Below are 15,079 nucleotides of genomic sequence, written 5' to 3'. Positions count from 1 at the left end.
TCCCACACTGGCCCCACTTGCCCAGACCGGAAAGGAAGCTTCGAATCGCTCCCAAGCCCGAACATTCCCCGGCGAGGGCTGCAGAGCCCATTTCCCGGCTCAGTGGAGGAGTTTGAAGAACGCTTCATCGCACTATTTTCACGGTTTCCCCCTTCCATTTTCACCCAATCCTACAAAACCACCACCACTTTTAGCCTCTCAGTGAGCACCAGAATCGCTTGTTGCTCCCAGTCTAGAGGAGAGATCTCCCACCGAAGGAAAGAAGGAAAGGTGCTCCCTTACTTGAGGACGTAGGTGTATGCTGATACTAGCGTCTGCGCATCAGAAATTAGATCGAGAGCCGAGCCCCAGGTGAACTGGCTGGATGGGTGATGCTAAGCCAATCAGAGATCTTGACGACAGAGCTCAACCAATCAGAACACGGGCGGCTTGGCGCACTCGGGGGAGGGCCTGGGCGGGTGAGGATCCGCCCCCTTGCAGCTTGGTGGCCAACGCCTTCGCTTAGGGCTTGCCAGAGCTGAGCCGTTTCACTGACTACAAGGACCAAGCATCTTAAGAGCTGCGGGGCGGTGCCCTCTCACCTTCGCTAATTTCCGTACAGGCCTTAGCCTTAACAGGTGTTGGTGCCTGCCGTGGACGCATTTCGACCCCGGCCGTATCTCTCTCTGGAGACTTTGTGCCTATGGTTGGGGACAGAGTGAGGTCGTTGCCTTGACGACGACAGCATGCGGCCCGCGGTTCTCCTCAGTGTAAGCTTGCGGCGGGTTGAGGCCAATCTGCCTACCTGCCTGCTTCACCTGGGACCCGTGACTGCGTCCGCAGAAGAAATAAAGACAGCTGTGGAATTGCTAGTTTGCTAGCCAGCATCTTTTAGACCTGCGAAGAAGATGCTCTTCACCTCAATTTTGTCTCCAAGTTGAAAACCTTTGGGACTTTCCACGCGGAAAGATTTAAAACAAACAGTAAGTACAATACTTTTTAAAGCTTCTATTATCTCGTTCTTTCACCTATAATAGATTTGTGTCTTTAACACAATAAAACAGCGTTATTTTTATTATTTAAATTATTGGTAGAAGAACCCTATGCTTCCTTGGCATATGTCCAGAGCTACCGCATTGCCAATTGGTCAGATTTCCTTTTAGTTTGTATCACCCTTTACATTTACAAGTAGAAGGCATGAGAAGTTATGGTTTATGAGTAACCGTTTCACGAAACAAGAAGCTTTTTCAGCCTTGATACTTTTAAGGTATTTGTGGGCAGTGCCACTTGAAAAAGCAAGTGTGTTCAGTGTACCGTGACCCAATGTTCAGCTGGTTGGAGAATACATGTGGATTAGTTAACTTGCAGAATGTTAGCTTGTGACATGCTTAAGGTAATTTTAATTTTGTTCACTTTGCATTTCCAAATATTGAGGACCCCAATTACAAATTTTTTTTTTTAATGGTTCAAGTTATAGATTCCAGCTATTTTTGTCCTTGGTATAATAAGCCTAAAGTCTAGCCCTTAATAAAATATGCTGTCTTAGTGGAAGGAAAAAAAATTAAGGAAAGGAGAGAGAGAATTACACTGATGTTTTTTCAAACACTGACATTTTACTTAAAAAATAGTTAATAGAAGTTAAATGGAAGTTAAAATGTCAAATGTATGGCAAGTTAGTGTCAGGGACAGTTTATGGGAGAACCTCCTATCAGAACTGGTAGTAAAATAATGACATAATTGGGTTGGTGTTGACTGGGATTTATTTTTTCTCCTTTTGAAGATCAATCTTCTAATTTTCCATGTTTATCAACATATATATATATATTTCATTTAATCTCTATTAACTATTTTCAAATAAAATGTCAGTGTTTGGAAAAAATTATCAGTGTAATTTTCTCTTTCTTCTTTCCTTAATTTTTTTCCTACCAGTAAGACAGCATATGTTACTAAGGACTAGACTTTAGGCTTATCATACCAAGGACAAAAATAGCTGGTGTGTGTATATATATATATGTCCTAAATTGTCAAATGTAAACTGATGAAAATGTATACATTGGGTTTTCACAGTTTGCTAGAACAAAGAGAATATTTGTCTTAGTCATTAGTGTACCAATAGGGAAGAAAGGAAAACATCACACTTCACAGTCTGGGTGGGTAAATTAATTTTAGATTGCCGTAAGTACACAACTAATGTTATAGGTAAGAATTTGTTTCTTTCCGAGTTTTATGAATGAGTGTTTCTATATTGTCAGGTTAAAAAATTTCAATTATGAATCATCATTTGAATATATATTTTGTTGTTGTTTAGTAGCTAAGTCGTGTCTGACTCTTTTGTGACCCCATGCTCTGTAGCCCACCAGGTTCTTCTGTCCATGGGATTTTCTTTTTCAGGCAAGAATCTGGAGTGGGTTGCCATTTCCTTCTCCAGGAGATCTTCCCAACCCAGGGATTGAACTTGTGTCTCCTGCACTGGCAGGTGATTATTTCTCAGCCACCAGGGAAGCCGGAATATAGTACCAAAGACTTTTTTTCCTCCCAAAACTTTTAGAATCACATTGGAATTAAAAGCGATATTTTTTATTTTCTGCTTCTGGAATTTAATTTCAAAAACAGATGTAAAAATAAATTTAACTTTGAGGTTGTAGTTTATTAGTTTTTATATTTCTTGACAATCAAAACTTATGAATTAAAACATAACTGTATCTGGACTTAAAAGTTTCTTTCTATTCCAAAATATCAAGTGGAATGGTTGCTAGTCCTTCACCCATCATTGGTAAAGTAAGACAGATTTTGTTAGGGTTGCCTTTTTTCAGAAAATGTCATATAATGTGATGTAAAATAATTCTAAACACAAAATTCAAATAATCATACTTCTAGTGATTAATCATTAAAAGGATTTTTGAAATACAGTATTTGGAACATTAACATTTAATTTTTAAAAATCTGCTTACATACTGTGTGACTGTTATTTAGTATGTTCAATGTAAGAATTTAATTACTATGGTAAGAAAAGTTAAAAAAAAATAGTTTATCAGAAGTTGTTAGTGTTAACTTGGTAATATTTCCCCCGACTGAGTAGAAAGACTATAAAGACCCTCAATTTTGATCTTTTAAACCTGATGTAAAAAAATAAGTTTTATCTTCACTAAAACCAGACTCACTTCATTTTCACACTTGAGTGAAAAGGAATTGTATTTTTCTTTTCTTTTTTTTTTTTTACAAGCTGGAATTGTATTTTTCTAAGGTAGACTGTAATTGTTTTGTATAATAGTTCAAGCATTGCTTTATCTGCATTAAAAATATATTGAGATTTCATTAACGTGACATTCAGTTATTTAAATTTGAAGTTAATGGCTTCAGTTCCACTTGCCTTGTCTATTATGAAATGTATGTGAATATTTTGAAAACATAGCTTAGATGGGAATAAATACAGAGGACAGCTATTAATGCAGTGTCTGCTCTAATATGGAAAACAGGTGGGGAAGAATTAATTTGGGAGGGTAGAAAAATTAATGTGTTCAACATAATTAATGCCATATTTCGGTTCCCACAGAGAGAAAAATTCCTGGTGGTTTTGAATTAAAATGGAAAAATATGAGAACCTAGGATTGGTTGGAGAAGGGAGCTATGGAATGGTGATGAAGTGTAGGAATAAAGATAGTGGAAGAATTGTGGCCATCAAGAAGTTCTTAGAAAGTGACGATGATAAAATGGTTAAAAAAATTGCCATGCGAGAAATCAAGTTACTAAAGGTGAGTAAACACATATATTGAATTGAAAAAAAAAAAGAGTTGTTTCTTGGTCAACAGTTTTAGAAAGTGCTTTTTAAATATTTGTTTTATTTCCATAAGTAAGTTTAAAGTATAGATTTTTGTTTTCTCTTTTGGTAATAAACAGAAGGATTACATCTGAGTATTCATTTATCCATAACATAATTTTTTATTATTTATTTATTTGGATGCTCCAGGTCTTAGTTACTGCAAGCAGGCAGGATCTTTAGTTGTGGCATGTGGGATCTAGTTCCCTGACCAGGGATTGAACCCAGGTCTCCAACACATTGGGAGCCCAGAGTCTTAGTCACTGGACCACCAGAGAAGTCCCAGAACATAATTTTAAAAGTATTTGTTGCCCCTCTTTCTATCTGCCTATCTATTTACCAACAGCTGTGTTGGGTGATTAGGAGGACTCACCGCACTCAGCAAATAGTTGTACTCTTGGCTATGACTTGTTAAAGTAAAAAGATATACAGTAAAATCAGCAAAGGGAAAAGGCACATGGGGTGAATTTCAGAGGAGATCTGTCACTTTTCTCCCAGTGGCTTAACACAGGATGCGCTAATTTCCTCCAGCAATGAGTTAATGACACTATGTGTGATTGTCTAGTGAGGAAATTCATTAGCGACTCAGTGCCCAGAGTTTTTTTTATGGGGCTTGTCATAGAGGTACTCCCGGCTTTGCTTGCACCAAAATTCCAGACTCTTAGTAGAACTGCAGGTATTCAGCATACACCATATTGTTTGCACCATGAGTCGCTTTATCAGTTCTAGAAATGAAGGAACACTTCTGAAATCCAAGTACCTAGGTACAAGCCAAGGGCTCACTTTACGAGCCAACTTTCTAAGGATAAAAATCTCAGACCTGCTATGTTAACTCCCTCTTCCACCCCACCCACATCAATCTAACTGGAAGTTTATCCATTTTATCTTTAGAAAGAACCAGTGTTTGGCTTTGTTGGTCTTTCTTGTTGTGTATTTCTTTTCTATTTCATTAATTTTTGTTCTTTAGTATTTTATACTTTCTACTTATTTTGGGTGGGTTATTTTATAGTTCTTTTCTCCAATCTTTTGAGTTATATGCTTAACTTCTTTTATTTCTAGGTTTTTTTTTTTTTTCTCATATATGCATTTAAGGCTGTTATTTTCCTTCTAAGAATAGCTTGTATGTGTCCTAGAAACTTTGATTAGCAGTGCAAAATGTTTTCTCATTTTCCTTCATTTCCAAACATGTGGAAAATTTCTAGGGTTTTCTCCCTTGGTTATTTAGTTTTAACACAATTGCCCTTTGATCTGAGTATGTACTATGTAAGATTCTTATTCCTTTAATAAATACCTAATATTTGTCTTTTCCGTTATTTATCAATTATTCCTACATTTCTGAGCTTCCATCTTGGATCATTTTTCTTGTGCTTAAATCACGTCCTTTTATTTTCTTTGAAGCAGATCTGCTAGTAAGGAATGTTGTCCGTTTGTGTTTGTCTTTCAAAAAAGTCTTCGCTTTCTGTTTAAGAGAGTGTTTTCACAGGATATAGAACTCTATGTTGGCAGTTAGTTACATTTGATATGTTCAAGATAACATTACACTGTTCTGCTGGCTTTCATTTGCGTTGCTTCTATGAAAGGTCAGACATTCCTTTGTGGGTGCATTGAAGCTTTCTCTTTGACTTTGGCTTTCAACACTTTTACAATAATATGCCTAAGTGTGGGTTTCTTTATATTTATCTTGCTTGGATTTTATGGCCCTTGCATCTATAAAATAATGTCATTTGTCACTTCTAGAAGATGCTCAGCTATTATTGTTTCATGTATTGCTACAGTCCCATTCTTTCTCTTCTCCATATAAGATTTCAGTTTCATATATGAGACCTTCCTCATATGTGTCTTATATTCTTTTGTGTTTTTCATCCTTTTGTTTTCCCTTGCTTCATTCTATAGATTTTATTCTGACCTATCCTCCAGTTCAGTAGTTCTTTTTCAAAATTTTATTTGTTTCTGACTGTATTGGGTCTTCATTGCTGTGTGGGCTTTTCTCTAGTGAGGCATGGGCTCTAGGGCACTCAGTACTTATGGCATATGGACTCAAAGAGTTGCAGCTCCCAGGCTCTAGGGCACAGGCTCAGCAGTTGTGGTACACAGGCTTAGATGCTGCGAGGCATGTGGGATCTTCCTCGATCAGGGATCGAACTCCCGTCTCCTGCATTGGTAGGCGAATCCTTTACCAATGAGCCACCAGGGAAGCCCCAGTTCAGTAGTTCTGTTTCAGCTATATCTAATCTATGTTAAGCTCACCCACTGATTTCTTAAAGACATATTTTAATGTTCTAATTTTTTATTCGATTTTTTTCCCTATAATTTCCATTTTGCTGCCAGACCCTCTATTTTGCTTTCTATTTAAATCACAGGCTTTTCTAAAGTCTGTGTCCAGTAAATAGATCTCCCACATGTTTATTTCCATTGTCTGTTTTTTCTCTTGGTTTTTGATTGAGTCTTATCTCTTGATATGCCAGTATTAATTTCTAAAAGTTCTATAGAGTTTTTGGATGATGTTATCTTACCCTCTGAGAGAAGTTATGTTTGCTTAAATGAGGCTCTTGAGGGTACCCTTAAGGGTGCTTGGTGGCACTAACATTCAGAAATTTTCTAGAACTTTTCTGTTCTAGAATTTTTCTTTGGGTTCAAATCTATTGTATCACTTTTTATGGTTTCAGGTTCCCTCAGTTTTTTGACATTGACTTTTTATGCATAGTCACTTATATCTGATAATTCCAATATCTGAACTCATATTGCATCTGTTTTGATTAACTTTATCCTCTGATTTTTTTTTTTTTTTTACTTATAGTAACATTTCTTTGCACGCCCTGGTTATCTTTATTTTTTCCTCTGGACATTACATTTGAAACATTATTTTTTTTAGGAATAATTTGAGGCTAGAGTGAAGACGTTTTCTTCCCAAGATTTTTTTTCTTCTATGTTCATGGGCTACTGTGCCAGATATCAACTTTCAGCTTTGAATCACTCCTTTTTGCTCTGCTTTGTGAAACTGGAGGGGGCCTCTGCAAACAGTTCTCCTTTTGCCAGCTTGTATGATTTTAGGCATTGTCAGTAGAGGCTTCCCTTCCTGGTGGGTCCTTTTTTTTGGCATGAAGGGAGCAGATCATATGGTGGACTTGATAGCTTGTATCAGCATCATTCCTGGAACACCTCTGGTGCACCTGCACTTTCTCCACTTGGCTGGCTGACGTCCTGTGGCAAATGTCTTCACCACTGGCAGTCTGTACATTTCTATGGCAGCCATGCCTTCTCTAATGAAGTCTGAATCTCAGCTTTGGTCCGTTAGTAAGAAAAGCAGAGCAATAGAGGAAGAGAGAGGGGGATGGGGGATAATATGAAACAGATAGCCTGTGTTTTAATTTAATTCAGAAGTGTATTGTTCAATCTCCACCTATTTTGAGATTTTCCAGTTATCTCTGTGTTATTGATTTATAGTTTAATTCCATTTGATCTGACAGAAGGCATTGCATGATTTCTTTGTTTCAATTTGTTAGTGTGTTCTGTGGCCCACAGACTGGTATATCTTGGTGCATATTCCACATGAGGTTGAGAAAAAAGTTACTGCTTCTGTTGTTGGATGAAGTAGTCTATGGATGGCAGTTCTACCCAGTTGTTGGATTGTGTTCTTGAGTTCAATTCAAGCCTTACTGATTACCTGCCTGCTTGGATCTATTTCTGAAAATGTTGACATTTCCAACTATGATAGTAGATTCATGTATTTCTCCCTGCACTTCTCAATTTTTGCATCATATAGTTTGATTCTTTCTTGTTAGGTGCATTTTGTTGTTGTTGCTCAGACACTAAGTTGTGTCCAATGCTTTGTAGATATGTACTGTAGCATGCCAGGATCCTCTGTCCTCCACTGTCTCCCAGAGTTTGCTCAAATTCACATCCATTGAGTTGATGATGCTATCTAACCATCTCATCCTCTGCTGCCCTCTTCTCCTTTGCCTTCCATCTTTCCCAGCATCAGGGTCTTTTCCAAGAGAATTAGTTCTTCACATCAGGTAGCCAAAGTATTGGAGTTTCAGCTTCAGCTTTAGTCCTTACAATGAATATTCAGGGTTGATTTCCTTTAGGATTGACTGGTTTGATCTCCTGCTATCCAAAGGACTCTCAAGAGTCTTCACCACCTCAGTTCAAAAGCATCAATTCCTTGGCACTCAGACTTCTTTATGGTCTAACTCTCACATCCATATGTGACTATTGGAAAAACCATAGCTTTGACTAGATGGACCTTTGTTGGAAAAACGATGTCTCTGCTTTTTAATGTGCTGTCTAGGTTTGTCATAGCTTTTCTTCCAAAGAGTAAGTGTCCTTGAGTTTCATGGCTGTGGTCACCATCTGCAGTGATTTTAGAGCCCAGGAAAATAAAATCTGTCACTGTTTCCACTTTTTCCCCTTCTATTTGCCATGAAGTGATGGGACTGGATGCCATGATCTTAGTTTTTTGAATGTTGAATTTCAACCAGCTTTTTCAGTCTCTTCTTTCACTGTCCTCAACAGGCTTTTTAGTTTGTCGTCACTTTCTGCCTTTAGAGTGCTGTCATCTGCATATCTGAGGTTATTGATATTTTTCCCAGAAATCTTGATTCCAGCTTGTGATTCATTCAGCCTGGCATTTTACGTGATGTCTCTGCATATAAGTTAAATAAGTAGGGTGACAGATATTCTGTGTCTGGTTTTAACTGTTGCTTCTTGACCCTAAATGATGATGCTGTCAAAGTCCTGAACTCATTATGTAAGCAAAATTGGAACACTCAGCAGTGGCCACAGAACTGGAAAAGTTCAGTTTTCATTCTAATCCCAAAGAAGGGCAATGCCAAAGAATGTACAAACTACTGTACAATTTTGCTTATTTCACATGCTAGCAAGGTTGTGTTCAAAATCCTTCAAGCTAGGCTTTAGCAGTACATGACCTGAGAACTTACAGTTTACAAGATGGTTTCAAAGAGGCAGAGGAACCAGAGATCATATTGCCAGCATTTGTTGGATCATGGAGAAAGCAAGGGAATTCCAGAAAAACATCTACTTCTGTTTCATTGACTATGCTAAAGCATTTGACTCTGTGGATTACAACGAACAGTGACAAATTCTTACAGAGATGGTAGTACCAGACCACCTTACCTGTCTCCGGAGAAACCTGTAAGTGGGTCAAGAAGCAACAGTTAGAACCAAACACAGAACAACTGACTGTTTCAAAATTGGGAAAGGAGCACACAAGGCTATCTATTGTCACCCTGCCTGTTTAACTTATATGCAGAGTATATCCTGTGAAATGCCAGGCTGAAATAAAGATTGCTGGGAGAAATATCAACAACCTCAGATATGCAAGGAATACCATTCTAATGGCAGAAAGTGAAGAGGAACTAAAAAGCCTGTTGAGGGTGGAAGAGGAGATTGAAAAAGCTGTTTTGAAACACAGCATTAAAAAAAATAAGATCATGGCATCTGGTCCCATCACTTCATGGCAAATAGAAGGGGGAAAAGTGGAAACAGTGACAGATTTTGTTTTCCTGAGCTCCAAAATCACTATGGACGGTGACTACAGCCATGAAATTCAAGGACGTTGATTCTTGGAAGGAAAGTATGAAAATGATAATTGCTCAGTCGTGTATGACTTTTTGCTACTCCATGGACTGTCACCCACCAGGCTCCTCTGTCCATGGAATACTCCAGGCAACAATACTAGAGTGGGTTGCCATTCCTTTCTCCAGGGGATCTTCGCCACCCAGGGATCGAACCTGGGTCTCCTGTGTTTACAGGAAGACTCTTTACCATCTGAGACAAACCTAGACAGCATATTAAAAAGCAGAGACATCATTTTTCTAACAAATGTCAGTATAGTCAAAGGACCACAGCCTTGTCTAACTCAATGAAACTAAGCCATGTTGTCTAGGGCCACCCAAGACAGACAGGTCATGGTGGAGAGTTCTGACAAAACGTGGTCCACTAGAGAAGGGAATGGCAAACCACTTCAGTATTCTTGGCTTGAGAACCCCATGAACAGTATGAAAAGGCAAAAAGATAGGACACTGAAAGATGAACTCCCCAGGTCAGTAGGTGCCCAATATGCTACTGGAGATCAGTGGAGAAATAACTCCAGAAAGAATGAAGAGACAGAGGCAAAGCAAAAACAACACCCAGTTGTGGATATGACTGGTGATGGAAGTAAAGTTCGATGCTGTAAAGAGCAATATTGCATAGGAACCTGGAATGTTAGGTCCATGAATCAAGGCAAATTGGAAGTGGTCAAACAGGAGATGGCAAGATTGAACATTGACATTTTAGAAATCAGCAAACTAAAATGGACTGGAATGGGTGAATTTAACTCAGATGACCACTATATCTACTATTATGGGCAAGAATCCCTTAGAAGAAATGGAGTAGCCGTCATAGTCAACAAAACAGTCCAAAATGCAGTACTTGGATGCAGTCTCAAAAATGACAGAATGATCTCTGTTCATTTCCAAGGCAAACCATTCAATATCACAGTAATCCAAGTCTATGCCCCACCCAGTAATGCTGAAGAAGCTGAATTTGAATGGTTTTGTGACGACCTACAAGACTTTCTAGAACTAACACCCCCAAAAGATGTCCTTTTCATTATAGGGGACTGGAATGCAAAAGTAGGAAGTCAGGAAACACCTGGAGTAACAGGCAAATTTGGCCTTGGAGTACAGAATGAAGCAGGGCAAAGGCTAATAGAGTTTGGCCAAGAGAATGCACTGGTCATAACAAACACCTTCTTCCAACAACACAAGAGAAGACTTTACACATGGACATCACCAGATGGTCAATACCGAAATCAGATCGATTATATTCTTTGCAGCCAAAGATGGAGAAGCTCTATACAGTCAGCAAAGACAAGACTGGGAGCCAACTGTGGTTCAGATTATAAACTTCTTATTGCCAAATTCAGACTTAAATTGAAGAAAGTAGGGAAGACCACTAGAACATTCAAGTATGACCTAAATCAAATCTCTTACGATTATACAGTAGAAGTGACAAATAGATTCAAGGAATTAGATCTGATAGACAGAGTGCCTAAAGAACTATGCATGGAGGTTCGTGACATTGTACAGGAGGCAGTGATCAAGACCATCCCCAAAAAAAAGAAATGCAAAAAGGCAAAATGGCAGTCTGAGGAGGCCTTCCAAATAGCTGTGAAAAGAAGAGAAGCAAAAGGCAAAGGAGAAAAGGAAAGATATACCCATTTGAATGAAGAGTTCAAAAGAATAGCAAGGAGAGATAAGAAAGCCTTTGTCAGCGATCAATGCAAAGAAATAGAGGAAAACAATAGAATGGGAAAGACTAGAGATCTCTTCAAGAAAACTTAAAGATACCAAGAGAACATTTCATGCAAAGATGGGCACAATAAAGGACAGAAATGGTATGGATCTAACAGAAGCAGAAGATATTAAGAAGAGGTGGCAAGAATACACAAAAGAACTATACAGAAAAGATCTTCACGACCCAGATAATCACGATGATGTGATCACTGACCTAGAGCCAGACATCCTGGAATGTGAAGTCAAGTGGGCCTTAGGAAGCATCACTACAAACAAAGCTAGTGGAGATGATGGAATTCCAGTGGAGCTATTTCAAATCCTAAAAGATGATGCTGTGAAAGTGCTACACTCAAAATGCCAGCAAATTTGGAAAACTCAGCAGTGGCCACAGGACTAGAAGAGGTCAGTTTTCATTCCAATCCCAAAGAAAGGCAATGCCAAAGAATGGTCAAACTACCACACAATTGCACTCATCTCACATGCTAGTAAAGTAATGCTCAAAATTCTCGAAGCCAGGCTTCAACAGTATTTAAACTGTGAACTTCCAGGTGTTCAAGCTGGAATTAGAAAAGGCAAAGAAACCAGAGATCAAATTGCCAACATCTGCTGGATCATTGAAAAAGCAAGAGAGTTCCAGAAAAACATCTACTTCTGCTTTATTGATTATGCCAAAGCTTTTGACTGTGTGGACCACAACAAACTGTGGAAATTCTGAAAGAGATGGGACTACCAGACCACCTGACCTGCCTCCTGAGAAATCTGTATGTAGGTCAAGAAGCAACAGTTAGAACTGGATATGGAACAACCGACTGGTTCCAAATCAGGAAAAGAGTACATCAAGGCTGTATATTGTCACCCTGCTTATTTAACTTCTATGCAGAGTACATCATGAGAAATACCAGGCTGGATGAAGCACAAGCTGGAATCAAGATTGCTGGGAGAAATATCAGTAACCTCAGATATGCAGATGACACCACCCTGTGGCAGAAAGTGAAGAAGAACTAAAGAGCCTCTTGAAAGAGGAGAGTGAAAAAGTTGGCTTAAAATTCAACATTCAGAAAACTAAGATTATGGCATCTGGTCCCATCACTTCATGGCAAATAGATGGGGAAACAATGGAACCAGTGAGAGACTTTATTTTCTTGGGCTCCAAAATCACTACAGATGGTGACTGCAGCCATGAAATTAAAAGACGCTTGCTCGTTGGAAGAAAAGTTATGACCAATTTAGCATATTAAAAAGCAGAGACATTACTTTGCCTACAAGGCCCATCTAGTCAAAGCTATGGTTTTTCCAGTGGTCATGTATGGATGTGAGAGTTGGACTGTGAAGAAAGCTGAGTGCTGAAAAATTGATGCTTTTGAATTGTGGTGTTGGAGAAGACTCTTGAGAGTCCTTTGGACTGCAGGGAGATCCACCCAGTCCATCCTAAAAGAAATCAGTCCTGAATATTCATTGGAAGGACTGATGCTGAAGCTGAAGAAAGACCATAATGCTGGGAAAGATTGAAGGTGGGAGGAGAAGGGGATGACAGAGGGTGAGATTGTTGGATGGCATCACTGACTCAATGGACGTGAGTGTGAGTAAACTCTGGGAGTGGTGATGGACAGGGAGGCCTGGCGTGCTGCAGTCCATGGGGTCACAAAGAGTCAGACACGACTGAGTGACTGATCTGAACTGATGTTTTTTCCATTAGTAATGCATGAATGTGAGAGCTGGATCATACAGAATGCTGAGTGCTGATGAATTTATGCTTTCTAACTGTGGTCCTGGAGAAGACTCTTGAGAGTCCCTTTTGCCGGGGTCCAGCCCCGGCTGATCCAGGGTATTCGAAGGAGAGACGGCTAGGCGACCTATTCAAATGTTAATTAGAGATAATAAAGAGTAATAGAATGAGGATAGCTCAGTAGGAAAATTCAGTGGAGAAAAGAAGCTGAGTGGCTTGGTTTACGCAGAAAATCAATATAACCCGTGACACCAGGTTAGCTCTGACCATGGAGGCCGCAGGCGCCCTCTCGAATAGCGGAAGGTGCCCCACCTTAGACACCTTCTCGAGTGGGTCTTAGAAGCCCAGGCAAATAAATGGTCGCAGAGGATATCCACGCTCCAGATGGACACTCAGCTGGAAGTTAAAGGGAAGAATGACATGGGGAGACCAAGCGTTGGTGAGCAAGGCCCATAGCTTTATTTTCAACAGGGGCTTTTATACCCTAAGTTACACATAGAGGATAATAGGGGATGCAAAATCAGCAGTCTTTGATGCTTATCAAAAACCAGGGTTTCTTTCCTGCAGATTTATCGTATACAAATGGTTTAGGTGATTTACATCATCTTCTGGCCAGAGGCCTATTAACATTTTATGACTCTTGACAAGGACTTATCAACAAAGACTTATTTTCTCTAAGAGTAATTATTTTAAGGTTTGGCGCTATCTTCCGAAGATAAGATTACGTTCCTATAGGGTGGATGTGTAATGGGTTTACAAAGGAAAGAATTTACTACCTTAAGGGTCTAAAGTTACTAACACCAGGCCACTACTTATTTTTTCTACATACCAAGTATATTAATTAATGCACATTCAAGGATACAATTCAGGGGATGTGAAAACTTGGCAACAAACATTGGCTCATCAATGAAATCTTTTACTAGTTTTATTCTGACAGTTTCTAATTCTCTGAGAGGCTCTAAGCTATTTGAATATCTTAAGCTTCCCGTGCCTCTGGAGGCTGGGAGACTGTAAACAATCGTATGCATAGCTGTAGGTGTCCGGGTAAACTTGTCAGGCGAGTTAGAGAGCCATCTGAGGGGTTTGGATTTAAACACTCCTAATTGCCCAGGAACTTTATTAATTGGAGCTGTAAGTTAACTCTTTGACAGAGAGAGCGAGATGGTGGTGGGGGACAGCCCCCAGTAAAGGCAGAGGTGAGAGCACAAAGCAATAAAGTAGGCAGACTCTGGTTTTTGGGGGGTAGATGCTCGAGAATATCCGGGGGCACTCCCGAGGCTCGATCCCGCCTTTGCGTATGCCGAGTCCCCTTCCTCATGACCTTTGTCACGAGTGGAATGTCTCTCGCCGGCTCCCAGCACCCTTTGACTACAAGGATATCAAACCAATCAATTATAAAGGAAATCAACCCTAAATATTCATTGGAAGGACTCATGCTAAAGCTGAAGCTCCAATACTTTGGCCACACGATGAGAACTGACTCATTGGAGAAGACCCTGATGGTGGGAAAGACTGAGGGCAGGAGGAGTAGGGGGCAACAGAGGTTGAGATGGTTGAATGGCATCACTGGCTCAATGGACATTAGTTTGAGCAAAATCTGGGAAATAGTTGAGGACAGAGGAGCCTGATGTGCTACAGTCTGTGGGATTGCAAAGAGTCGGATACAACTCAGTGACTAAACAACAACAAATAGTTGATTTAAAATGTTCTGTTAGTTTCTGGTGTACAGCAAAGTGAATCAGTTATACATATACATACAATCATTTAAAAATATTATTTTCCCATATTACATTACAGAGTATCTCAAATAGATTCTGAATTTGTTCATTTTTGATTGTTTCTTATCTTGCAACAAAGTGAGACCCTTCTGGACCAGCTCTCTGAAGGAAGTTCATTTTCAGGAGTAGCTGTGGTCTTGTTCCAGGCTAGCAGGAATCCACCCTGGTTCACAGTGACATTCCTAACAACAGTCCCCCTAGTGTGGGATTTATTTACATTCTCCTTAATTTCTCTGAAACTTGTAATTGCAGGTTTGTTCATAATGAATTGTTTTGCCTTCCATTTGGTTTCACTGACAGACTGCTTCCAGCAGATGAGTTTCTATGGGACTGTTCACCCCTCCCCTCTTGTTTCCTGGTGCCATTCAGTTCTTAGGACGCTTTCACTGACAGTCTGTGAACCCTGTTCTCATTATATCAAAGAAGGGTATTTTTTTGGTTTTGTTTTTCTTTTCAGGGTATGTCATCAGCTTTGGAA

General features: G+C 39.5%; 1 protein-coding gene across 5 annotated transcripts in view; it reads left to right on the top strand.

The window, feature by feature from the left end:
- The first annotated feature begins 434 nt into the window (after positions 1–434).
- Positions 435–15,079, top strand: part of CDKL2 (cyclin dependent kinase like 2) — a 47,807-nt gene continuing 33,162 nt past the window's right edge. For 2 of the 5 annotated variants that reach the window (XM_055588810.1, XM_055588812.1), the window contains exons 1-2: positions 445–962; positions 3,533–3,731. In XM_055588810.1, coding sequence (XP_055444785.1) covers positions 3,564–3,731 — 168 coding nt within the window. In that variant the 5' untranslated portion in view covers positions 445–962; positions 3,533–3,563. Of the gene's footprint in view, positions 963–3,532; positions 3,732–15,079 lie in introns of all 5 variants that reach the window. The other 3 variants (XM_055588813.1, XM_055588809.1, XM_055588811.1) reach the window with 3 other exon arrangements.

The sequence above is a fragment of the Bubalus kerabau genome, chromosome 7 (assembly GCF_029407905.1).
Source record: "Bubalus kerabau isolate K-KA32 ecotype Philippines breed swamp buffalo chromosome 7, PCC_UOA_SB_1v2, whole genome shotgun sequence".
Lineage (NCBI taxonomy): Eukaryota > Metazoa > Chordata > Mammalia > Artiodactyla > Bovidae > Bubalus > Bubalus kerabau.
Note: the sequence above shows the minus strand (reverse complement) of the source record. Positions and strands in the feature narration are given on the sequence as shown.